The sequence below is a fragment of the Rhinopithecus bieti genome, unplaced genomic scaffold (genome assembly GCF_001698545.2).
Source record: "Rhinopithecus bieti isolate Rb0 unplaced genomic scaffold, ASM169854v2 scaffold_6708, whole genome shotgun sequence".
Taxonomy (NCBI): domain Eukaryota; kingdom Metazoa; phylum Chordata; class Mammalia; order Primates; family Cercopithecidae; genus Rhinopithecus; species Rhinopithecus bieti.
The window spans coordinates 4,231,703-4,259,349 of record NW_016806329.1 but is presented as its reverse complement, the minus strand read 5'-3'; the positions used below and the strand labels follow the sequence as shown (position 1 = coordinate 4,259,349).

The following is a 27,647-nucleotide window of genomic DNA, read 5'->3' as shown; positions in this document are numbered from 1 at the left end:
ATCTATCTTAGAAAATTTTTCTGTGTCGCACAATAGATAAGTGTAAAAGCACATGGATGGCACTGCAGAGTTTAAACAGTTTTCTTTGGTTTCCAGTTTGTTCTCTTAAAACTATGATGGCTTTCTCATGTTTACATTGCATTCTTATTCATTTTATTGCTGGTGATCATTATTCCATATTGTTTCACCAGAGATAGACCTTTAAACTCATTGATGGTGATAATAGTCAATAATAGTGTTTAGCTTAAAATATATATCCTATATTTTATACCTCAAATATTTAAACATTTGAACTAGCAATATATTTGAATATTTTTGTCAGTAATAACTAAGATTACCTTTAACAGTTATCCTATTAGAGGATACAGTAAGGATTAGAAGCAGACAGGTTCTAAATGCTTTCCAGGTTTTTTCTTTGGGGAAAAAGAATAGCACAAACACGGTGATTTGGTTTCTGGTTTGTCTGGCTTCATTGTCACTTCCCTTCTTTACATATATGAATCTATAAAATAGTTTTATACACTAGGCTGTCTTGGGAGTGCTTTGCAAAGCTGCAGAGTAAGTTTTGGTGTGGAGGCAAGTTTAACATCTACTTTGATTAGCTTCAGAACTCTGTGAAGCAGAGCATTCATAGAAACTCTGCTGAATAAAACCATAGCTCCTGGCTTGGAAATCTGCCAAGTTCTAGTTGACTCTTTGACATTATTGTCAAAGAGACCACGGTTCAGTTTCTTTTGTAACAATGTGGACCTGAATTGACACACTAAATATTTTAAAATACAAAGGCATTTTTTATTTTTAATCATTCTATCAGCTGAGATTATGCTATTTTATGACAATGACTTCAGTTTGATGTTGCATATTTTTCAAATCATGGTTACTTGCTTGTCAAGTTAATTTTGTTCTTACGTTGTTGCTTTTATTAAAATACAAACAAGTTGTGTTTTAGAGATTTTCAAAGGTTTTAATTTATATAAACAATTTGATTGAGTTTCTCTAAATTCAGAAGCAGAGTAAAACCTAAGGGAAAGGCTAGCTATTGTTTTAAATTTAAAGAGCATAATTGTGATGTCCAAAGAATTTTTGTTACTACCATAATTACTATTCTTGCTGAGGTTTATAATTCCATATCAATTACCTGGAAAACAAATGAATATAAATGTTTGTGTTGTCTGTTGACTTGTATGTCATATTTACTCTTCTCATGATTTTTTTATGTCATAGTCTGGTATCACATAAAATAAAATGTTTGAGTGATTGAAGCTTTTACTTTTTATTCAGATGTTTTTAGGTCTCTTGGCAGGGTTTTACTGATGTGAAAATGTTGAAAACATGATTATCAATCATAACCTGAGTGATGTGGTGATGTCGATGTGTCAGTATGGTGAAAAGAGAAACAATTGCCAGTGAAGAGAAACACCCACAAATATTTTATGAAGCCCTGGTTTCTAGAAAGAGCCAGCACTTCTCTCATATTTAAAATTAGTGTTTCTCTTAACCTACTCATTAGTGTTGACCATGAGTGGCTGAAATGAAAAACTGGCAATATCCCTGGTTCTGGTGGTTATGGTTTCTATAAAAGATACTGGTTGATTACTGCCACACAAAGTAATCTTCCCTCTTACACACTCCTGTCTAGTACTTACATTTGGCAATTATGTGGCATTGTGACATCTCTTTTATTGTTTTCCTATACTGTATTTCGGCTCTCCATATGTAGTTGATTTGTCTCACAGTGTTCCATGTGTGGCTGATTTGTCTTACAAGCAAGATTGTTACTTTATTGAGGACACCGTCAAGTACTCTGGGTCATTGTGTTATGTAAATGGATTTAATGATTATTTGCTAAATGAATCAATGTACCAAGAGATGAAAGAAAATAAGAATATTTTGGTCATCCTTGAACAAACTTTCAGTGGGTTTCTTAAGCTGAAAACCTTATATTTTTATAGACTCTTTGTTCACCGTGATTAATCTAGAAAGGAAGGAAAAGTAAAAGGCTTTAAAATGAAGCAAAAGAAAGAGGAATTGAAGAGGAAGAGGAGAGCCAGGAAGGGGAAAAGATAATAGGGAAGAAAAGGAAAGGAAGACAAATAGAAACAGGAGATAAAGGAGTAGGGAAAAGGAAGAGAAAACTGAATAATAGTAACAGTCAGCAGCACATAAAACAACAATTTGTTATTATTGACTCTTACTATATGCAAAGAATCATAGTTGATGCTTTATGTGGGTTTCTCCTCCACTCCAACCAGTGAGTGCTGCTACTCTCTACATCTTCTATAAGGAATATTAAGTCACTTGCTAAGCCCATAAAAGTAGCTGAGCTGGAGTTTGAACCTATTTGCCTATTTTACCCTACATTGTCATCAAGTCTGGCTCCACTGCTCAGTGACCATATGTGATACTGCTTTGTCATCTGACATTTCACCCCTGCACAGCATGTCCAGAAATTTAGCACCAGCATCTTCCCTTACCTGTCTCTTACCTGATTTCTGTCTGTTGAAGGAGAAAGATTACTGTGTAGGTAACATCACAGTTAATATTAGAAAATCTATTCTTTCCCTACATATGATTTTGCTCTGGTATTTTTTAATAAAAATTGTATTTACATTTTGTTACTTTCCAGAAAAGTTTAGGCATATGTCCCAACTTTTTATTTAGAATGTGTGTGTGTGTATGTGTATGTATATATATATATAACATTTTCCTAAATTTTGCTGCAAAGAGCATAGAAAATGATTTATTTGAAAGTACTTTAGTATAAGGAAAATGGTTAGGTGATGAAAATGAAAGTCGGGCCTTTAGTTGAAAAATTAGACAGTTGGAATTGGATTAAATGATTCAAGGTTTAAGGTTAAAAATTAGTGGAATTAATACTATCTGATACACAAAAAGTTATTTTTAAAAATTAATGTTGTTTTAAAAGTTGTAATCAGAGTTTTATTCCTGTGTGAAATAGAACTCATAAAAAAAAACTGTATTTAAACTAGTTTTGGTTTAAGAAGGAAAAATGGGCGTTGATTTGCATTATTTGTTACCATAACAGTACAAACTACTGTAGGACTCCCAAAGTTGTTGCTAGCGCAGTTCAGTACTTTAAAATTTCTTCTTCCACTCACCTTCTTACCCTGGACGTTTAAAAGTGCAAATTTGTGTAATAAATGAATTCAATTTCTCTTCTTGCCGCCTGCCCTCTGGTGTAGAAGGTGAAGAACGGTGGAAGAGAATCAACATTTTGTTAAGTTTTGTGATATTCAAAGAGTTTAAAAATGAAAAAGATAAAAGATGGAATAGATTATTAGTAAGACCTTGTGTACACAAAATGATTATATGTCACTTTTTAATGAATTTTAAAAGACCCTCATATCCATTTCTAAGTATGTTACATATTGAATTTAATATTACTGGAATTATCTATTGTTCATACAGATTTTCTCTATGTGTTTAAAATGGTGACAGGGATTTTGATACCCCTTTTTGACTGTCCTATGATATAACAGTCTTTATGTCCACAAATAAAAATGTTTTTATTTATGATATTTTTGACGTGGTAAGAATTTGCTGAAAAAAACTAAACATGGTAAAACATACTTTAGATTTAATGGATTGATTTTGAAGGTAAAATTTAATTTTTTGTAACATTGTACCCTTGATATGTAATAGTATGAAAATTTTTTACATTTTTCTTTTGTCTGATTTTCTGTAAAAATCATATATAGGAGTATATAATAATATAAAATAATATAGAGATATTTTTAAAATAATGGAAACTGATTAAGTATATACATTAAAGAGCAAAGTTATTTTATAATGTTTTATATGAGCTTCCAACTCATTATTTGTCATATTTTTCAATTAAATACTTTAAAGAAATTATAACTCCTATTTCCTACTACAAGAGATCTGCATAGAAAACATGTACATAGCCTGAAAACCTGTATATAACTGCAACATTATTTTTCCAGAAAAGATATTCAGGATATCAAAGAAAAATGACTTTCTTTTTAATCCTTGTAATTGAATGGAAGTCACAATGTTGCTTCTGAATCATTAGGTAATTTCATGAAATTTGATTAATTTGCCTGAAAAATCTATAAACCTATTTCTAAAGAAATATTCTTAATATTCTATTTTTCTATTATTCCTTGTAAGAATCATAAGGAATATAATTTAGTCGTGGTTCCAGTAATACCACACTCAAAACATCCTATGAAAATAATTCTGTGGGTTATTTGCATGCCAAAAATCCAGCGATCCTCTGAAAAAATGAGAAGCCAATTTAGAGTGGCTCCAAAAGCCGTTACTTTTCATTATTATGATAATTTAGTTAGTAAACTAAACTATTACTAATATAACTATATATGCATGTATATAATTATAATATATACTAAACTATACTAAACAATACTAAGTGAACTAACACATGTGTAATGTCTGGATTTATATCTGTTTTAAAGATCAGTTATTAAAGAGAGAAAGGGGAAGAAAGAGAAAGGGGGAAGGGAGGGATGAAGGAATAAAAGGAAAAAAAGAAATGGCAAAATGGAATGGGCTCCTTAAGAGTGGACTACTTGGATGTAGTATTTAATTCCTGGAAATTTCTGAAAGGATAATTTTTCTCAGTTTTTTTCTTTATATTTTCTCTCAGGTTTATTCATGATTCTGTTTTAAAATACTTATTGAAAACCTATAATTATTTAAAATGCAGTTGGGAAGAAATAATCAATTTTGTTGACATTTGCTTTACAATTAACTAGAAACTATTCACTATTTGACTTTCTTTTTTCTTTTTTCTTTTTCTTTTTTTTTTTGAGACAGAGTCTCGATCTGTTGCCAGGCTGAAGTCCAGTGGCGTGATCTTGGCTCACTGCAACCTCCACCTCCTGGGTTCAAGAGATTCTCCTGCCTCAGCCTCCCAAGTAGCTGGGACTACAGGCACGTGCCAACCACGCCCAGCTAATTTTTGTATTTTTAGTAGAAACAGTGTTTCACCATGTTGGCCAGGATGGTCTCCATCTCTTGACGACATGATCCGCCTGTCTCAACCTCCCAAAGTGCTGGGATTACAGGTGTGAGCCATCGCGCCCAGCCTGACTTTCTTTGGTGAAAAACTTTTTGTAGATTTTACTCTACTGATTTAGTAAATAAAATGTACTAAATTACATTTAATTTTTTTAATGGTTAGATACCTTCCGGTTGTTTTCAAGGATTATCATTTTTTATAAAACTAACACAAAATCAAGTAAAATGATTTAATTAATAAATATTTATATGAGTCAACTAAATCAAACTTTTATCTCTTTTGATGGCTGCCTTTTTCCTGCTTCCAATGGAAGGGATACTAATATAATAAAATATGAAAAGATATATTCTTACATGTTATTTTAATCAGATATCTGACATTTGGGATATATCTTCATTATTGCTAATGCACTGGATGTTTGTTAATCATCTTGATGTTTACATTTGTTATGAATACCTGCCGTTTGTCTTTTCTCCTATTTATTATTTCAGCATCATAATTATCAGACAAATTCATGTTTTCATAAAATAATTATTTCTATGTATGCATGTAATTGTCTTTTTAATGTCATAGCTGATATAGTCTCTTTTGTTTATGATCCAAAATGCCTGGCTTGTATCTGTGAGACTGGATTTTGTACAACTTCAGTATGACTTGATATTAAAGTGATTCTTTTATAAATACCTTTGCATAATTATAAAGTTAGATAAAACAGTCCAGTTTCTCATTGGCCCTTTTCTCAAACGTGGAGTACACATGAAGAAGATCTTACCATCTTTCTTTCTTATAGTTTTCTTAGCGTTTAAGGTGAGTCTCACCAGGTTCATTCTGCTGCTGCTTCTCTTCCGCCTTGCCTTATATCTGTTAAGCTACACATTATCAATTGTTTATTTATTTATTTTTGAGACGGAGTCTTGTTCTGTCGCCCAGGCTGGAGTGCAGTGGAGCAATCTTGGCTCACTGCAAGCTCTGCCTCCCAGTTTCACGCCATTCTCCTACCTCAGACTGAGTAGCTGGGTCTACAGGTGCCCACCACCACACCTGGCTAATTTTTTATATTTTTAGTAGAGACAGGGTATCACGGTGTTAGCCAGGATGGTCTTGATCCCCTGACCTCATGATCTGCCCACCTCGGCTTCCCAAAGCACTGGGATTACAGGCATGAGCCACCACGCCCGGCCATCAATTATTTTAAAGTTATCAGGTGATTGGTAATATTGTGACTTGTGTAGATTGTAGATTTCCCAGCAATTTAAGCACACATGTAAACATAACACATGAAAACATGGTGAGCCATCAGTAGAGTTAGTGTTAACTACCAAGCCATAGTCGTTGGTCCCGGGCAGAATCCCGTCATGAAGATTAGCTAGAGAAGTTCCTTCTTGGCTGGATTCTCTTTTGATGTCCAGTTCCTCATTGTTCACTGATGTGCTTTATTCCACATCAGGATATGTGACTAATTACTTCCTTAGATTGAGTGGACAAGGAATTTATAAATGCATTTAAGTAGCTCTAACTATTATCTGTCCTAATTTGCTGCTCCATAGATCCATGCAGATGTAGAAGCAGGAATGTAGAAAGAGGAATTATGGCCCCTTTGAAAGTAGATTGTGAAAATTTCATAATACAAAATTCAGTATTCCCTGACAGAGATAAACACATTTTTCTAAAAGATGCAGGATTTTCATCCATTTCAGCAGTACCTATATGGTGATATAAATCCTTCTATACATCTCTCTCTGTTTCACACACACACACACACACACATACGCACACACTACAGTAGGTTTGTTTTTACATAGTTTAACGAGATTTATTTATTTTTTTAAAAAACATCCTCCCAAGTTCTCCTTTCCCTGTCGCAACTACACCTGTGCCTCTTTTCATTGTTTTGGCATTTCTTCTATATCTCTAAATAAATACTGTACTACTGCCTCTTTATTATTCAATTGTAGGCATTACCTTTGACTTTCCACTATCAAAGATGAGGATTTAGTTCTTTTTTCCCATCCCTGCTTCCACTACATATGTACATATTCCAGTCTCCCATCTGTTTAAATATTTGGTTCCTTAGTCCCCTGTGCTCATTACAAATGCGTTTCCAAACTCCCAGTGTAAATTTAAAATACATAAGTCATCTTATTAATTTCCACATCTTAAGAGTTCTCTCTTCCAACATTTTTTCACCTGCCTTCAATGAGACCTGATTGCTCCTGAAGTCCTATGCAATGTCTCATCTTATTAGCCACATTTACCATTATCTTGGAGGTAAGCTTCATCTTCTCTTGGGAAGGACCTACCATTAGCAGGTACCTATTCCATCTTTTTTCTTGTTTATACCTTGGATGGAATATCCAAGGTATTTTTCTTGTTTATACTTTGGATGGAATATCTCCTCCAATAACTTTCTGAGAAGGATACATGGGAGGTAAATTTTTGAGACTGAAAATATTAAAATGCTTTTTTCCCCTACCCTCCTCACTCTTAATTTGCCCAGGTATTTATTTCTGATATGGAAAACTTTTCCCTCAGACTTTTGAAGGCATTGTTCTATTTTATTCTAGTTTCTAGGTTTTCTGAACAAAGTTCAATGCCATACTTATTTTTTATCTCTTTTCTCTTTCTCTCCCTCACTTTTTCTCTCTTTACAAAAATTATTAGGGTGTCTCTTTGTCTCCAGTGTTACAGAATTTTACAGTGACATGGTGTGGATCTATTCTCAGGTGCTATATGGGTTCTTTCAAATTAGAAACTCATGAGTTTTCATTATGAAAACCGTGCGTGATTATTTGATGATTTTCTTCCCTCTGTTTTCTCAAGTCTTTCTTTCTAGAGCTAATATTATTCAGATGTTGAATCTGGATTCATGCTGTAAGTTACTTAACTTTTCCATCCTTGTATTTTGTACTGTGTTGTAGGAGATTTCCTAATCTTTATCTTTCAATTCACCTGCTGGGATTTTCATTTATGCAATTATATTTTTAAAGTTCTTTACTTGTTATTCTCTTTTTAGAGCAATGTGTTCTTGTTTCATGATGATGTATTTTTGTAAGATGAGGGTATTAATAATAATTTTTAAAGTCTTTATTTTCTTTAATATAATCTACTTCTTCCAAGTAATATTTGTTTTATTCTCAGTCTTTGATGTTTGAGGTTTTTTCAAATATCTGTTTACCCTGAATTAGTGGCCCATGTGTATGAGAATGGATCACAGAAGAAGTGACTGGAAGCTCTGTTGTCACCAGTGGGCCTCACGTAGGATAACATCGCAGGGCTGTTTCACTGAGAAACTCACAATATCACTATCTTTATGCTCTTTGTTCTTGACCTGGTCAAATTACCCAGTAAAGAAGGCACATACCAGGCTGCATTGAGTTCTGGAAGCCATGTGGGGAGATGAACTGGAGGAGGCAACATCCAGTGTGAATGTTCACTGAATGTTTGCAGTAAGATGGTACTCTTGCCCTCTTCTGCGCTTGTTGTCCTACAGTCCTTGGCTTCGATGGTAAAATGGAAAAATAAAGAAGGCATCTCAGTGATATGTGTATTACTTTTACCGTTCTTGTCTCCTGCAGGGGTAGGAAAGAAATACTGCTAGCCTGTAGGGAATAGGAAAGGATATCTGAAGTTCTAATTACTGTATTTATAAATATATTTTCAGCCTCCTTCTGTTTTAATATCCCCTTCCCCCTCTTAGAATTACTTTTAGAAGTACTTTATGATACCATTTCTGGAGCTTTTTGGGGTTAAGCGGTAAAGCTTGGCTTCTTAGCTTTTCCCCACATTTGGCTTAAGAATCAGCTTTTGTAGATTTGTTATCAATTCAATATATCAGAATTTCCTCTCTAATTATTAACTCTAATATTTCATTAGATTATTCAAAATTCATACAAGATGTGCATCTGACTTTCTCAAACAGTTTCCTGTAAATTTTGTCCAAAAAAAAAATGTTGATTGCAGTGGGCACCTGTGGCGTATGAGAAGATTGTCTTATGCAGAATCCCACCCCGAGCCACAGCAATTTTGATTCTGTAGACAAGTGACTGCTTATCTTTGTGCTTTTCAGGCTTTTATTATTAGTGTCTCCTCCCTTGATCTCATAGTGTAGGTTCATTTTCTTAGCCCCTATTTCTCTTATGAGAGTGGGATTTAATAACTAGAATACCCTGTAAGTAAAACAAAAAATTATGCTATAACATTCTTTCTTGTCAGTAAATATATTTCTACATCAGCATTTTAATGGATATATAGGAATCCCAGTTTACAAATATACCTAATCCTCTACTATTGTAAATATGGGTTGTTATAAGCAATATTGCAAAGAACCTTCTTCTAGCCAAATTTTATACCACTCTTTAAATAAATTCACAATGTGACAAAATCATGAATTTTCTCTTAAAATGTTTCTTAGAAAATAGCATCTTACTTCCAATCACATGAGGATGTTTTCTTTTCTGCTTTAGACCATTTGGTGTCAGTGTTCCATTTAACAGCTTTTCCCACCAACTGGTAAATTCTGTGTATGTTTAATTCATCCTAGTTACACAGGCTGTGCCTGGAAAATGGGAGGGCACCCAATACCTATTTGCTAGTAGACATTTGCATCATAAATGAATTTTTATTGTGTTTTAAAGCGTCAAAAATAAAGGGTCTGGTATGAAAGAAAGCAGGAAGTAATAAGTTTTAAATACTCTATTTTTATTACTTGGTCTGCTGAGGTGACTCAGGTCATAAAGGCAGTAACATTGAGAACCAGATTTGAAAAGAAGGAGCTTACCACGAGAAGGTGAGATATAGGTACACCTATACACACTACTCTGGGGTACCAAGTGGTGCTGCACTCTCATGTGGACAACCTTGGAACAAATGGCTTTCAAGATAAGGCAGTGACGTGAACTATTTAACTTCACTTTATTTGGAAATTTAACCTAAGGATGAGCATGCTATTATATAGAAATAATAACATGTATTGGAAGTAATTGTGTGGTTGGAATACATATTATTTGCTTAATCTGGTGGGTTTTTCTAAGTGGAGTCTACAAGTAATTTTTTTCACAATTATATGAGATCTTGTTGAATATGCACATTTCCTGGCTCGCCTGTGACCTGCAGAATCAAAATCGCTGTGGCTCAGGGTGGGATTCTGTATATGACAATCTTCTCATATGCCACAGGTGCCCACTGCAATCAACATTTTTTTTCTGAACAAAATTTACAGGAAACTGTTTGAGAAAGTTAGATGCACATCTTGTACAAATTTGAATAATTTAATGAAATATTAGAGTTAATCTTAGGAAATTCTGATATATTGACAACATATTTTATTGCTTTTTCTTTCAACTATTTTTTTCTGTAAGAATTTGAATAATTAGTTTAACATGCAGAAGGTCAGGAAAAATTATCACAGATTTAAAAAAATAAACTTCTAATTCTCTGATGGGACCATTACCTGCAGGCATTCATTTTTGGTTTAAAACTATAACAAATGTGTGGCATATCTTGTACTTCTGACGTAGAATTTCCATTTTTTTAACCCAGCAATTTTAAAATATTTTTGTTGATCTTGTATTTCACTATAGATAAGCTAAATGTGTTATGAGAGAGATTTTAAATTGAAAATTGCTCACGGTGACAATTTATGCAGTACATGGCATATATAAGAGCTCTTACTACAGTGCCTGAAACAAAATAGATATTAATGAATGCATGTCCTCTTCTGTGTAACATAAACATTCTAAGCTGTTGACATGAGTTTTGGTGTCTGTAATTATCTCCATTTTAAGGATAAGAAATGAGTCACAAGATTATTTATAAAGTTATCTAAGGACAACTAACTTGGTAAATAGTAAAGCCTAATGTTGAACCCAGAACATCTCTTTCTAAGAGATCATGTCTACCAAGGTGCCTTCTATCAAAGATGGTAGAAACATCACTACAGTAATAGGTAGGCATTTTGCATTTCCCTATGCTGATGGGGAAGATGTATCTTTTGAAATGTGTCTTGATGTTAACTAAGTTTTTATCTTCTTACCCAATTTTACAGATTAAATATTTCTAGTAATTTCTTTAAAAAGTAAACAATATACCTAAAGTAGAGAAACTCTGTGATATGGTAGAAAGACAGTTCTAAAGCTTAAACAATTTGAGTTTAAATGCTGACTCCATAGTCTGTTGGCTATGTGCAGATCTCTTAAACTTTGAATCTCAATTTTCTCATCTGAAAAATGGGGATGATAGTATTTACCCATAGAATTGCCAGATATAGTAGAGGTTGTCTATATAATGTCTCGTTGAGTTCCTTGCACTCAATTAAATATAGCTGTTACAATTTAATACATAAAAGACCATCTTGAAAGGATATGAGTCTTTCTTTATTCTGTATGAGGCATATACTGAGGTAAAAGACATGATTTTAATCAAAATACCAAAATGTCTGCTTTTCTGTTTAAATCTTTAAGTATCTTGAATACTTCATTTTAAAATGTAATCTCATGTTTTCCTTTGAACAGAAGACTGGGGTAGCCTACATCACAGATGCCTAACTCTTACTCTTTCTTCTTTCAGCAAACTTCCTTGATAACATGCTTTTGCGAAGTGCAGGAAAATTAAACGTGGGCACCAAGAAAGAGGATGGTGAGAGTACAGCCCCCACCCCCCGTCCAAAGATCTTGCGTTGTAAATGCCACCACCATTGTCCAGAAGACTCGGTCAACAATATTTGCAGGTTGGTGATATTAATGATTTAAAGCTAGCTTTAACAAAAAGTCACACTTTTTCAACTATGCAACTGTAGGCTAGTGTTTCAAACAACACATTTTAGAGAACAGTGCCTAATACTGTCATAAACTCTTAGAGTTGTGCTTGTATTAGAGAAATATTGAATTATGTTTCACCCTGAAACAATGTTCTAAGATTCTTTTTCCTCCCTCCAGGCAGCACATATACACATGAACACAGACCTCAGATCCCAGACTCCTTGTAAAGGTGCAAATGCCAATGATTTTCTTTCAAAAGACCTGGTCCCCACAATTAGTTAAACATCAGGGGCTGTCATATGCATGTGATTTTGTCTGTCTGTTTGTTTGTTTCAACCATTCATCATGCTGATGTTGTTTATATTTTGGAAAGAACACCTAAGCTGCTGGGAATATTCGTAAACTGACTCTGGGAAGCAGTACAGTGGTAGAGCTCATGTGATTCCACCAGTTGCTAAGAAAGGCATTGTCCAAATTCTAGAAAATACTCTTTAATTGGTGATCATGTTTTTATAGATACTTCATGACATTTGAAATGACTATTTGGCCTTTTTCTTCCTTACATGCCTTTATGCAGCTCCATCCATTCCTCTGATCACTATAGCTGCATTTACTCCTTACGGTAAGGTCAACAGTGAATAAAGAGCTATAGCCTAATGAGGCCAATGTGTGCCAAGAGAGAAGTGGGTCAGCTATCTGGAAGAGTGTGGCCCTCAAGAGTTAAAATGTCAGAGAAGCAGAGTGTGCCTTAAGCTTCAAGAGGGGGTGTGGACTGAAATAGGAAGGTGGACTGCTAGGTTTAGAGCCCAGGTAGAATATTTGGGCAATCATTTGAGGCTTCATTGGCCAGAAGGTATTCAAAGCTGGGTCGAATGCTTTTTTGTTTCTTTCTGAGAGGTTTTTAAAAAAAGTTTTTAAGTTTCCCACGAAGCAAAATCTAATATAAGCTTACCAGGGTATTCCAAGAACCTAGTATATTTAGCACAAGAAACACATATTGACTAAGTAACACAGGGAGGAAACCTGGGTATATTCATAAATATATATCTCATTTAGTCAGCAAAACAACTTATTCTCACCTTTAGACAAATGAAATTTCAGATCGGAAGAGGTCTAGTAGTTTGACTCTTGTGCTACAAAGTTGTGACCACTGAATTTTATGCCAAGGTAAAATGATTCCAAAGCTCAATTTTTTCCAGGGAAACACTCCCTCTTTATAGTAAATAGAAAAAGTATCAGGAAAGTTAAAAAATGTGTGAAAGAAAGAAAATTAGCAGGAGGAAACAAAGTAGTGTGGGGTATTTTACTATTGTGTCTAAGTCTGTGGTATTCAGAATACATCTGTGTGTGTCATTTGAGCTATTGTCCTGGTGATCAGGATTTTCCAGAATTAACCTGGTTTCAAATATTTTGTCCTATTTTCCTGATAAGCCATTTGGGTATCCTAAGTGGATTTGGTAGAAAGTATTCAGTCGGGGGTATCTGCAGTGGAAATTCTGTTGTGGGAAGAAGCTCGGCATGTTCAAAAGAAACTGTTTTTTTCTAGAGTACAGGGAATAGGAGCAGGGAGTAGGAACAGTAGAGTACAGTGGTAGGAGCTGTGCCTGGAGACAGGAGGTATAGTGACTGTGACCTGGTGGGTGATATTGAGAATGTGATCTTATTCCTAAGGGTGTTGGGAAGCAAGTGAAGGGAGTTTTGCACAGGAGTGGCTGTGGGTAGACATGATCTGATTTGTTTCTTTGCTGCAGAATATTGGATGTATTAGAAGGAGACAGAAGTGAATTCAAGAATAGTTAGGTCAGGGAAATTGAACAGTGGATTGGGTAAAATCAGTTTATGTGCAAGAAAATGATCTTGAGCTAGGGTGGTGCTGGTGTAGGAGTTAATGGGATCTGTTTGAGAAATATTTAGAAGGTAGAGTTGTGTGATTATGGATTAGATATCATCTAGGAGGACAACCAGAGAGCCTTTACAAGTTTCCAGATGTAGATTTAAATGCATGGGGTAGACTTTTAATGAAAGAGGACAGATGAAAAGAACCAAGTTCCAATCTGGACGTGATACATTTGAGGTTTTTGGTATCTGAGTAGAGGTATCAGTATGCAGTTGGATATGGATCTGGGACTCAGAGAAGAGGTTGAGGAGAGAGGTCCAAGTGCACAGAGCATTAGTTACTGTTTGCTGTGAAACAGATAACCTCGAAACCACAATGGCTTATAATTAAAGACATTTATTTTTCATTCGGGGTTTATAAGGAGGCTGTATCTGTGCTACACTGTGCTTGGATTGGGTGGGCTTCACTTCTTGCTGCTGTTTGAGTTTAGACCTGCTGCACATTTCTTCATTTTTCTTGTTTTAATTTTGGACCAGCAGCTACACAAGGCATATTGTTTCTCTCGGGAGTGTGAAGGAGTAATCTTTTAAAGTTTCTGCTCATATTGTGTCCTCTGACATTGAATTTTCCAAATCAAGTGACAAAATCAAGGTCACAGTCAAGGGGAAGCAATGTCCATGGTAAAGTATGAAGAATTGGGATTAATAATAGAACCATCTACCAGAGTATGACTTGACCATGAGACATTTAATGCTTAGGTAAAGGGGATGTCTGCAAGATACTAAAGAATTCACAATAAAGCGGTGAGTCTGGTGTCACTGAAGCCAAGTCTACTTAGAGAGGTAGTAAGGTCAGCTATGTTGGATCTGTTAGAGTAGGATAAGAACTGAAACATGGCAATCAGATTTATTGACACTGATAACTGCAATTTAGAGATATTTAATGTAGTAGAGATGGAAGTCAGATCAAAATGGGTTATGTATTATATGGTTGTCAACCTTTGATTTATGATAGCAAAGAAAAGTAAACAAAAATACAACAGAAAAATGGAGCCCCTCAAAAGAACATAGATATACCATTGCAGTCAACATCAGTGGGTTAACTTTGTAGAAGTTAACAGAAAACTAAAATTTATTGAATTTTTTTATGAATATTAGCATGTTTACTTTTACCTTTCTTTATTCATTGTAACAATCCGATAAAGAATGTAGCAGTGTCTGTGTTTACTAGGTGAGAATTCCGAGGCTCTAAAAGTTAAGTAATTTTCCATAGTCATGATAACATGATAGAAAAATTGTGGCCAGGACTCCAAAGTCCTGAATTCTTGGCCAGCAGCCAGTTCTGACATTGGTTTTCAAAGAAGCAAACATACACTCTCGAGTAAAAGGCACATGTATTTTCCTAATGAAGTATTGATTCCAGTTGAATCTTCCTGTGAGCTGAGATCAGTCATATGTGAATCACAGGGGCTACATTTGTTTCTTTGTCCTAAGACCTGTATGAATTCAGGACTTTCTACTTCCATTCCTGTAAGCACACTCCACTCTCTGCCTCCAAATCGGTACTTCTCAAGCTATCTCTAGTGAAAGATAATTTTCCCTCCACAATAAATTGTATACTGATGATTTTCTACAGTATAATATAAAACAAATTCTTAGAAAAACTAATTTTAAAATACTTGCAAAATATACACTCCATTTTTATTGCCTATTATTTACCTTCAACAGACATAAATTTGTTCCTTTAGATTGCTCTACAAGTTTTCATTTTTAAATTCACCCCTTCACAGATCAGTAGCAAGCAGTTTGCTGACCTGGAGGGGAACACACCTTGAGTGATACTGCACTAAGTGTTACCCTTCCAGGTAAAACGGTGTAAAGGATAAGGTTGTATTTTCTAATGTGTACCTTAGAAAAGGGCTGGTCCAAATTTTCTGGCCTGAGGCCTTGTACCACCCAGATCTTAGTCAAACTGAGTGTTGTGGTAGGTTTCATCTTCATTATCACTTCCACCTAGCTGGAGAGAATAATCCAAAAAGAGGCAAGAGTCAATTGTACTTAAAAGAGAACCTGAAATCCCACATGTTAATTTAGAGGACATGTGCAAGGTTTTAGAGGCTTGTAAAACTTCTTTTCGGTACCATCAGTAACTCTACCAGCCTTCGCCAAGGCCAAAGTCATTCTTGGCTTGATCTCTGTCAGGTGCAGATACAGCTGCTTCCAAAATCCATGCCATTTCCATTGATCATGACATTCACATTAAAGGATGTAGTACAAACACAGCATGATTGAATACAGTAATAGAGCCTTTTTCATATCTGTATTTGAAAGTAAGGGGTAAAGCCATTGTCCTGTCTCCCTTGAGATAGTGTCTGTTTTCTAAATATCTTTCCATGGGTCACTTTGCATCGTAATCCATCCCATTCCATTTTCAGATTCTTCTCCTAGGATGACAGACCATCACTGCATACCTTGAGTGCTGTAGTTTCCTTGAGTAACTCTTCTTATGTGGCTTTCAACATGCCAATGTTCTGTTTCATCTTCCTGTCCTAGCAAGTGTTATCTCAGCCTTGTTTATGTATTTTTTTCTCTATATAATCGAATCTGGCTTTGCATATCATTCCTTGTTTTACTTGATGTGGTCTGTAATCACATATTTGTCTCTATCTCACCACCTCTCTCAAGTCCTTCCACTTCCTCACGAATGTTAAGCATTTAAAAAAATTATTTTTGACTATTTTCTTCAAAGACAATCTTTAATACTTCTTTACTTATCTTACTGGTTTCTTGCCAAGAATTCTCCTGGCTGGGGAGTTTTCAGGGTTTACAGATATAATAAATCAAATTGAATGTTTGTGCAAAGGATGTGCAGATGACACCAGACTGCTTAAATGAGGAAATAGATAAGCCTCCAACTCTATATCCTGAAGAGTCTCGGGGGAAGAAAGAAAAGCTTAGGGGCTGTGAGCCTTGTAACAAAGTTTGTGTTAACGCAGGCTTTTTAAACCTCTTGCTGAGTGTGGTGGTGTGTTTTCAGACAGGTGCTCCTGACCTAAGGTCTTAGAGGATTTAAGTGTGCATTGTTCCAGTTTGTTTGCACATTTTACCTTGCATACTGAATGTCATTATAAACCATCCAGGGTTTTATTTTTTCCACTGTTGCCCAGGCCATTTAAATATTGATCTATATAATTTTTTTTTCCAGTAGAAGATGTTGATTTCAAACCATTGCACCTAAGAGAATGGTGGGTTCTTCATTAGAACTTCTAATTCAGTTGTAAGAGGCTGTGATTTTAAATTCACCTATGGAGGCTTTTATAAGGAATGACTCTCCTTTTGTGCCTCTCGTGAGTCATCAGTGAGAATGTTAGATGGTCCCAGTTTGTTGTTGGAGTTAATAGAAAGTGATCGTGCAGGGCACTTTAAAATTATACAGAGAGAACTATTGAAGAGTTTTGAGCAGAGACAAAAAATGTGAGATTTATCAGGCCTGCTGTATGGAATGGGTTAGAGTCAGGAGAGGAGAGAGGAAGTTCTGCAGGAAGGCCCTCAGAGCCATCGAGGTGAGATGTGGTGAGGGTCTGCATTGGGTGAAATTATACTAATGCTGGTTGAATGTAAAAACTGAGACAATTTCAACAAATCATGTACCTCATAGAAAAAAATAAACAAGATGCTAAATCGTTTGGTAAGGGTATCAGGGAAGGATGTCTGATAGTTACATGATCTTGAGGATAAAATAAAAGGGGTATCTCTCACATTGGTACTTTGTCATTAATGTTGTAACTTTACCTTCTGCCAATACTGTGACCCCTCAGAAGGAAAGCCAGGGAAGGGGAAAGTAGACCCATATGTATTTCACTCTCTATTCCCTCCACCGCTATGGGAATCCATCATCTAAGATGATAGGGGAAAAAAAATAGGATTGTATTACTTTGATAATTACCACTACTCAGCATTCTTCTTCGGTTACTTCACGATCAGTAGAAAACACTTAGGTAGCTTATGATGTCTCCCTGTTCCTGGAAGTTGAATGACTTTTCTCTTTTCCAGGATTGGTGGCCTTCATAGACTATGAATTCCTCAAAATGCACCCTTGCACACTCAGCACCCAACTCTGCTCGAGTCATAGTATGCTTGATAAGTGTAAAACGTACCACTGTTAACAAAGCTATGAGCAGCTTTCAGCTATTTTAGGTAATGGACTAAAAAGCTGCACCATTTAAATGGTAATTCTAAAAGTTATGTGTATCTTTGCATTTACCTGTGACAAAAACTGAAAACTGACTTTATTCCCTTGAGTGTGAAATAGATATTTTAGAAGACAAGGTGTTCTTAAGAACTTGTTTACGGATGACCTAAAATCAGTTAACCTTTAAAAATCAATTCTGACTAAAATGTAAAAGAAATTCAAAAGAAATGTAAGAGTTGTTGTAGAAAAACTGTTAATCTTTCCAGCCAGATGCAACTGAGCAGATACCCATCATATAAATATAATGCTTTCAAATTTCCTATCACTTGATTGAACAGAGCAGATAAACTCTTTTTAACTAATACTTTAAAAAATTGTTTTACAGTTAAATAAATCTTTATAAAAATCTAAACTGAGGAAAAGTTATACAAGAGTCTCTTCTCAACTGTGGTGGCTATATGAACAACACTGGGGTTTACAATAAAGAAACATAAGATCTTAGTGGAAGAATAGAATTAAAGAGACCAAAGTCTGGGTAAACCTTGTAAACACTGTACTCATGTTAAATAAAGATGTGTTCAATGCAGTTTTAGACATCTTATAAAATTGGTTTCTAACCATTCTACAACAACTAATGAATGAGTTGGGTTCCAGAAGACTGTGTTATAAATCTATTTTGACCATAATAAATGAAATAAATTCTTGACCATAATAAATGCATCTATTCTCTGAATGCATATCTATCTAAAAAGAGTATTGCTCGGTCCCTTGAAGCTTTAAAACAGGTAGACACCTTTCTTGCAAGTGTATGTTCACCTGGGCACACTGAAAATATCTTGAGGCAGTTAAATGCCTGATGATTTTTCTAGATGTTCCTTGTAGACAGTCCTTTACTTTTGGAATATTTGGAAAACTTAAGGAGCCTGGAACCTGTATAATCATCCAAGAATTGGAACAAAATTGTTTCTGTTTTCTTTTCTTTCCTTATCATATTATTTTCTTCTTTCTCTGAATCCTCTTCAAGAAAACAAGACTTGTATTATAACTGCTTTGACTTCATGCAGTCTTTAAATTCTCCCGTGCTTTGCTTTTTCATGAGTTAACATTATGTCAAGAGGCAATTCGCACTGATGACTGAATATCTTGTGCACTCAACTACTGTTTCATTTTGCTATCACTTTTCTTTGTCTATAACACAGGGACAGCATTTTTGAAATGTTACATCAATTGTCGTTTTATTTCATTCATAATCATTACTACAGTTCCATGATTCATCCTATGTTCACGTACATATCTCACTTACTTTCAATTTTGTTTAAAATTATTTCCACTTTTATTTCCTTTATGATTCTTCATCTTGCCTTTTTATCACTTTCAATACTCTGGGAACGAGGGTAACAATCTATATACAAAACTAAGCTTGAACATGGCAACCAGGCAGCAGAATGTTCACATAGGCCAATGGTAAGAGTTAATTGTGACAGCCTGTAGCCATCTCTTAGAGTGGGCAAAATTGATTAGCTTTGACTGGGGAACATAGCTTTGTTTCCATTTGTACTTGCTTTAGGGTTGAAAGTTTTCAAGTAATTCTTGAACTTCTGTAATTGTAGTGCTAGTTTCCGGTTGATGTTCCTTGCTGGAGAGCAATGACAGTGGGAAGCATAGAAATTAATTTGCTTTGTGGCAGCTAATATGCCATTGAAATGCTGTCTCACCTCCTTTCTTGTCTTCCAACTAAATGTTTGATTCCTTTGTGAATTTATGGCTTATTGGGACATGGATTATTTTCTCAGGGTCTCCCTCCCTTTCCCCTCTTTATATTTTTAGCTCCTCTCTCTTTGTAGACAAGGGGTGTGTATTTTTAAAGCTCGAATTTACTCTCTCTGATGTTTCTTTATATTTCCTAGGACATTGTAGCAGTAACCTGACAATAGTTTTACCAGCTTTTTCTTTGCCTTTTTTTTGATTCTTAAAAGTTGTCTAAAAGTACATTTCTATTTACTCATATTTTGAGTAAGAAGAACCCATGATAAGGAGAAATTAGTCTTTAGATTTAATTTAGGGTACTTCTCTAGCCCCTATACCTTCCTGATATCATAAAATTAGAATGACTATGATTTCTGATAATTTTTGAATTTTGATTTTGATGAGAAATGTAAGTTATACATGTAGTCTAAATATGCAGGAAAAGAATAAAAAAAAGTCACAGGTGTTACTTGTTCATATTTTAAAGTAAATTTCTAAGGAACAGATATTTTAATTATTCCATTCACTGTTTACATGTTTTACATTTTATAGCAATTTCAGTAAATTGGTTAAAAGGCCGAAAGAGTTCAAGGCATGGGCCATTCAGAGACAGTCTTTCTTCCACAACAATATTCATGCTTTTTGACCTTGGTCTAAGAGAAGGATTTATCATTGGTCCTTTTTAGCCATTCATTAGTATGTTTGAATTTTGTTGTGCTGGCTCTTATTAAGTGAAGTATTTTGGATCACTTGAGGCTTATAAAACAAGTAAACAATTCTGAGGGTGTTGATAATAACTGAAGGGCTAACATATAGCAGCATGCTGCTACCACTAAGACAGAATAGACAAACCCACAAATCATGGCTAATACCATTCTCAGAGCTTTATTCCCATGACCTTTCAAGATTACATTGCCATATCTGTCTTGGACGCTGAGCATGCATATGTATGAGAAAAGGATGGAAATATAGTTTAGCACTTTATTTCTTAAAACATTCAGTGCTGTATATGAGTTATATTGAGAGTCTTCACAAGCTTGTGAAGATATTAATGTCTGTTTACAAACAGTTCTATGTATAACAGATTTGTTTTTTATTTTAGTCCCAAAGGGCATAGCAGAAAACACATGGTGAAGTGATTCAAGGCCCAGTTCTGTAACTGTTTGTTCTGTGACCTTGTACAAGTTTGCTACCCTTTTATAATTTTAATTTCCTCATTTGTAAAATGGGCATAATAATACTTTCTTTTTCTTATTGTTGAGAGGATTAAATGATGTAGAATAAGTGAAAACTATTTTTAATCTGGAAAACCATACAGAATTTAAAATTTTCTTTCCACTATCTTATCAAGAACCCTTCTTTCTGTTGCCCATCTTTTCTCCACCCCCAAATGAAGCCCATACATCTTAGAACAAAGCTTAATTTCTTCATATGACAGGATATCCCATAAGCAGAGGTACTAAATGTAAGAATTTCAGTTATGCTATGCTGATCCTAACTCCTACCTGTCTTTAGTTTTTGTGCTTTAATAAGAAATAAGTGTATTTCACTGTCTCAGAACAAGTAGAACAGGATAAACAGTCACCTTCCTGGATTCACACCCTTGCACTCCTTGTCACTAACTGTAAGACCTTTGAAAGTTACTCAAGCCCTCTGAGCCTCAGTGTCCTCATATAAAAAGCAACAGTAGTGCTACCTTCCTCACAGAGTTTGTCTGGATTTGTCTGGAAAAGTAATATCTGTGGAGGGCCAAAATAAGTGTTCAGTAATTGGTATCTATGGTTGTTCATGGTAATTAATGATGTATGTTATATGGAAATGTTAGATCCTTCTTTCTCACAAGTTTCTGGACAAAGGAGATGTTACAAAATGTTTTTATCTTTATTAAATCAATTTTCATAAAAGGAAGCTTTTGGATTGTCTTAACAGATCATTGACGTTCTCCTTGTTGCAATAAAACAAATGACACCCATCACTTATTTCCTTTTTCCCTAGACATACACACACACTGACTCACTCACACACATATTGTTTCTCACTTTGCCTGTTTGGTCTTCAGCACAGACGGATACTGTTTCACGATGATAGAAGAGGATGACTCTGGGATGCCTGTCGTCACTTCTGGATGCCTAGGACTAGAAGGCTCAGATTTTCAGTGTCGGGTAAGGAAGATAACTTGATTCTGTAACCTTTCATTGGCTAGATTTCCAACAAGTTTCAAGCAAGATAAAACCATTCTTTTTCTTGGCCAGCCCATTTTTAGTATAGTCACGTGCTGCGCAAAAACATCAGCAACAGGTGTTATGTATGATGACAGTGGATGGTGGTCCCATAATATTACAGCACCATATTTTGACTGTACCTTTTCTATGTTTAGATACACAGATGGATACTATTGTGCCTTAATTGCCTACAGTATTAAGTTCAGTGACATGCTGTATGGATTTTTACCCTAGGAACAATAGGCTTTATCTTATAGCCTATGTGTGTAGTTGGCTGTACCATCTAGGCTTGTGCAAGTGTACTCTGTAATCTTCTCACAATGACAAAATCACCTCATAGCACATTTCTCACAATGTACCCCTGTCTTTAAGTGACACGTGATTGTAATTTAGAAAACTGAAATTTTCCATTGGACCAATTCTTCCTTCGTTTTGAAATAAAATATTATTTTTATTTTTGCTGTTAACTTCTTTCTTAGTGTCCCATTAGAGTATCTTCTTCAAAATCCAATTTAGCTTGTTGCATTAATCCAAACCTTCTTCCTCAGTTTATACAATGCACACTAATTATTAGAAATGTAGTAGTAATTTTGTTGACATGCAGAAGTTGCAGTAAGATAATACATGGTAACTTGAAATAAATTAGCTTATAGAAGAGAACATATTTAAGGTGTTTGAGTGAAATTATTCGAATTTTAAATTCTCTAAATAGTGACAATTTTTTAAGTTTTAGATGATGTGACTTTGAAATTTAGAAGAAACTCACTAATAGCTGTTTGGGTTCAATTATAGGACACTCCCATTCCTCATCAAAGAAGATCAATTGAATGCTGTACAGAAAGGAACGAATGTAATAAAGACCTGCACCCTACACTGCCTCCACTGAAAAACCGAGGTAAGCGAGGAAGGCTTCCAGGCTGGAAAATCATTAGGTATCATGAAAATAAAAACTAAAAGCTAGAATAATTCTCTTTCAATCTACCTGTACCACTTTCCACTGCTGGAGCAGAGCACTGAGGCCAGATGACATGGAACCATCATTCGAAGACCTGTGCAAGTATTTTGTGGGAAAAAGTCATACGTGACTTCACTTTTATGATTTTTATTTTTTCCCCACTTCTGTTCAGAAAATTGCTATTCCTAGAGTTTGTAGTGTATTTCAGGGGGGAGGTGGGAGATAGCACTCTGCTTCTCCCTGAAAGTTATTCAGAAGTTGTAGTTCACCCAAAAACTACCATTTGACTATATTTATTTTAAAAGTAAAGACTATATAAAGGACTAAATTAAACATTATTTGCTATGTGGCATTTCCTTTTGTTTATGCTAGAGTAACACCTTTTAGTCAAATCATATCAATATATTGATAAAATGAGGAAAGTGTCCAAAAGTTTTCATTTCAAAACTTACCCATTTAAGTGTTGTTCCTTTAAAATGACAAATATTGCATCCCAAGAGACCTTTTGTTTGCAGCATCTCTCATTTTCCCTTTCTCCTCCTCCTTGCTTTCACCACACACACACACACACAGATTTTTTTTGTTGTTGCAGAGTTTTAAGTCCTAAATATTATCTAAGTGATTTAAAGTGATTTTTCATGATTGATTTTATTTCTTGAGAAGAGAAAATCTTTCCAACATAATATAATAGAATTTCATGACTTTATTTTGCTCGTTCTATTTTGTTTTTGTTTTTGTTTTTTGTTTTGTTTTGAGACAGGGTCTTGCTCTGTCGCCAAGGCTGGAGTGTAGTTGTGTAATCATAGTTCATTGCAACCTCCACCTCCTGGGCTCAGGCAGTACTCCCACCTCAGCCTCCCCAGTAGCTGGGAAAACAGGTGCACACCACCACACCCAGCTAGAATTTTGTGACTTTGATAACATTTTCTTTAACATTTGTTCCTGTTCTAGCCTAGAAAGCTATACAAGATTTATTAATAATAATTCACGTCAGAGCTTCACCAGCATTCTTTTAATTGTGGCAGGCAACATTATGGTATTAGGAATGCAGAAATTAATGAAGAAAATTATTCCTCCCAAGAAGTGTACATTAGAATATAAGAGAGAACCATGTCAATAACTATATTTGTTCAGGAATATCTCAGTAGTAGAGTTAGATTATAAAGTGTATTAAGGACATAATAGAGTGAGTGACTGGCTCTGCCTGGGGGAGGAGGTTGTCAGAATAGCTTCTTAGAACTGATACTTGAACAAGACTTTAAGGATGAACAGGAGTGTGCTAAGTGAATAAGGCAGGATAGGCTAAGTATATAAAAAGTTTAAAATTTAAATGGCTAACATTAGCCAAACATTCTGCTAAAAATTACGTTAATTAATCAGTTTTAACCTCACAGCAGCCCTGTGAAGTACATAGAATTGTTCTTCCGACTTTAAAGATAAGGAAAATGCAGCACGGGAAGGTTTATTAACTTCAAGTTTGTGTAGCTTATGAGTAGCAGTGACTCTAAACAGATGCAGTAGTAAGTGCAGAGGTCTGGTTTGTAATATTTGAGAACCGTTTGCTAACTACAGGAGTATGAAACAGTATGACTGGCTGGAGAAAATCTCTTAATTAAGAGAGATGAGGGCTGGGCACAGTGACTCACACCTGTAATCTCAGCACTTTGGAAGACCAAGGTGGGAGGATTGCTTGAGCCTAGAAGTTCAAGACCACCCTGGACCACATAGCAAGGCTCCATCTCTTCAAAAAACAGTTTTTAATGATCTGGGCATGGCAGTGTACACCTGTAGTTGCAGCTACTAGGGAGGCTAAGGTGGGAGGATCACTTGAGCCTGCAAATTTGAGGTTGCATTGAGCTACAGTCATGCCAGTGCACTGCAGCCTGGGTGACAGAAGGAGACACTCTCTAAAAAAAATTTTTTAAATAAATAAGAAAAGAGAGATGGGCCCAGATTTCAGTTCAGTTAGGAGTATGAAGGTGAGGGAGCATTATCTGAGGAGGATGTAGGAATTTAGAAAAATAGTGGAATGAAACTCCAAAGGACAGAGTGAAAAGGAACAATGAGAAGAAAAGTTCTTAGTCCAGGGCAGTGTGGAGATGAGTGGTTGGTAGACTCTACTGACATTGTGTAAGGTGGCTGGCTTTGGTGGAGTTTAGTAGCATTAGAATGTACTGCTTTGAGCTCTGAGGGTCTCAGGTGGTACCTAGGCAAGGTCTTTCCAGATTCCACTGCTTTGCCAGTGCCTAGGCAAGGTCTCTGCATAGGCTACTCAGGTAGTGCCTAGTAGCAAAGTCTCAGCAGATTCTTACCTTTTTGACCCAGCTATTCTGGGGTCAAGTAAATGTCCCAGCAGATTGTAGTCTGAGAACACCGATGTTTTTACATAGCTATGCCACAGAGCTGCTGCTTCTTTGTTTTTTTGGGTTTTTTTTTTTTTTTTTTTTTTTTTTGGCCTCTACCATATACACATGTACAGTTTTTTATTGAAATTGTACTAGATATTTTACTTTCTAGCTGTATGATTTTTTTCTTCTATTTCTTATTGCAATTGTGAACCATCTTCTAGTCTTATAAAAACAGTCCTGGCATTTTAAGCAGTTACAAACTAATTATCGGAGAAGTGACAGTAGTGACAGAATGCAGTTTTGTTATGAAACCACTGGTGATTCTTAACTTGCCTCTCAGAGTGAACCAGACTTCCCCTGGGAGTTCTCAGTTCTACTTCCCAGAGCAGTTGGAGTGACAGCGCAGGTAGAAATCTGCTGTCCTGTAGAGAGCTGAGAGCTGTGGGCCCTGCTCTTTTCCTGATAGGTATCTGGAACTGTTCACTTTCTGAGACTCTGGCTGTGACTTGAATGTTTACATTGTTAGTGCTCTGAGCACAGGTAATGGCAGATTAAAACATGACCAGCTTGACCAGCAGAAACAAAAGGTTTATTGATAAGGATCACCTATTCATGAGAGAAGACAAGGGGGCTGCCGGGGATAGGGTTATGGCTCAAATAAAAGGAAAATGGGAAGGTAATGCTAGCCTTAAATAAAGTGCTTGATGGTAAGGAAAGAATCCCTTGATCCTTCTGGTCTCATTGCTCTCATAAATCAGAAATATAATAAGATAACTAATGGTGTTCTTGCAGCTCAAGGTGTATCCTATATCTTGCATTTACATGGAAAGTAAAAGGCAGTGAAACTTGGAGTTTTAGTAAAATTACATCATTGGAATGGAAAAAGTGTTCTGTGTTCATATACTGATAATATATTGACATTGTAATTATGTGGATAGTTCTAGTTTTGATTGAGTATCTAGCATTCTCCTAAAATCTAAAATTTTTGCAAAATCTTTTATCTTTAAAATTGGAAATGCATTTAAGCTAAGTTTCCAGTGGCAGTCTTAACATATTTGTGTGTTACAGTGTTTGGATGCTTCTATCTGTATAAAAATATTGTGAATTGTGCTTTCACTGGCTGAGGTATTGTGACACCTTGAATTTATTTTTAACTCCTTATATAAACTAAGAGAGGGAGGAATGGAGGAAAAAATTTACTAAGGCAATTTATTGTGTTAAATTTTAGCCGGCGTAACATTAAGAGCTTACAGATTATTTTCAGGATTTACTAAGCAGCATGTTTAGACAATGAATGCTCAAATTATATATAATTCCTGTTTGTGTTGAGCCCTGAATGACTTTTTTACACGTGCTATAATATGTCAAGTTCCTGAGCTCTTTTTTCCTAGATTATTGGTAACATTTCTTAATTTATTAATATAATAACTGCTATTTTAGTGGCCTCTCATTTAGTGTTTTCAGATGCAGATTACTTTCATTAGTATTTTGCAACTATTACAAATCATAAATAGCTATTAAACATATATATATTTTAGACTGATGAGTAAATCATAACACTGACCATCATGAAGTTTGGATAAGAAATTTGTAGTGGATTTTACTTTGTAATAGATAATCCAAAGTTTTTCTGAAATATTTCGAAGATGTTTTTCTTTTTTTAAATTTCAGATTTTTTTCCATACAGGGAGTACATGTGAATACTGTTACATGTGTTTATTGTAGGTAGTTTTTCAGCCCATCTCCCCTCACCCCCGTTAACCCACAGTATCTGTTCTTGCCATGTTTATGTCCATGTGTGCTCAGTGTTTAGCTCCCACTTACAAGTGAGAACATATAGTATTTAGTTTTCCGTTCCTTCATTAATTCACTTAGGACTATGGCCTCCAACTCCATCCATGTTGCTGCAAAGGATATCATTTTATTCTTTTTTATGGCTGCGTAGTATTCCATGTTGTATATGTACCACATTTTCTTTATCCAACACACCATTGATGAGCAACTAGGTTGATTCTATGCCTTTGCTATTGTGAATAGTGTGGCAGTGAACATACAAATGCATGTGTCTTTTTGGCATATTCCTTTGGATATGTATACAGCATCACTCCTATTCAACATAGCACTGGAAATCCTAGTCAGAGCAGTCAGACCAGAGAAAGAAATAAAAGGCATCCTTAGGAAAAGAAGAAGTTAAACCATCTTCACTGATGGTATGATTCTATACTTAGAAAAACCTAAAAACTCCATCAAAAGACTGCTAGAACTGATAAATGAGTTCAGCAAGGTTTAAGGATACCAAATGAATATACGAAAAATCAATCAGTTGCCTGCCTGCCTGCCTTCCCTCCCTCCCTCCCTCCCTCCTTCCTTCCTTCCTTCCTTCCTTCCTTCCTTCCTTCCTTCCCTCCCTCCATCCCTCCCTCCCTCCTTCCTTCCTTTATTCTCTCTTTCTTTTTCTTTCTCCTTCCTTCCTTCCTTCCCTCCCTCCCTCCCTCCCTCCTTCCTTCCTTCCTTCCTTTTTTCTCTCTCTTTCTTTTTCTTTTTCTTTTTTTTTTTTTTATTTTTTGGGG

The 27,647-nt window shown here is 35.4% G+C and overlaps 1 protein-coding gene across 4 annotated transcripts in view; it reads left to right on the top strand.

Moving 5' to 3' along the window:
* BMPR1B (bone morphogenetic protein receptor type 1B) overlaps positions 1-27,647 on the top strand; it is a 159,092-nt gene that overhangs the window by 95,915 nt on the left and 35,530 nt on the right. For all 4 annotated transcript variants that reach the window (XM_017875502.1, XM_017875504.1, XM_017875503.1 and 1 more), the window contains exons 2-4: positions 11,588-11,747; positions 21,612-21,714; positions 22,567-22,669. In XM_017875502.1, coding sequence (XP_017730991.1) covers positions 11,605-11,747; positions 21,612-21,714; positions 22,567-22,669 — 349 coding nt within the window. In that variant the 5' untranslated portion in view covers positions 11,588-11,604. The remainder of the gene's footprint in view (positions 1-11,587; positions 11,748-21,611; positions 21,715-22,566; positions 22,670-27,647) is intronic.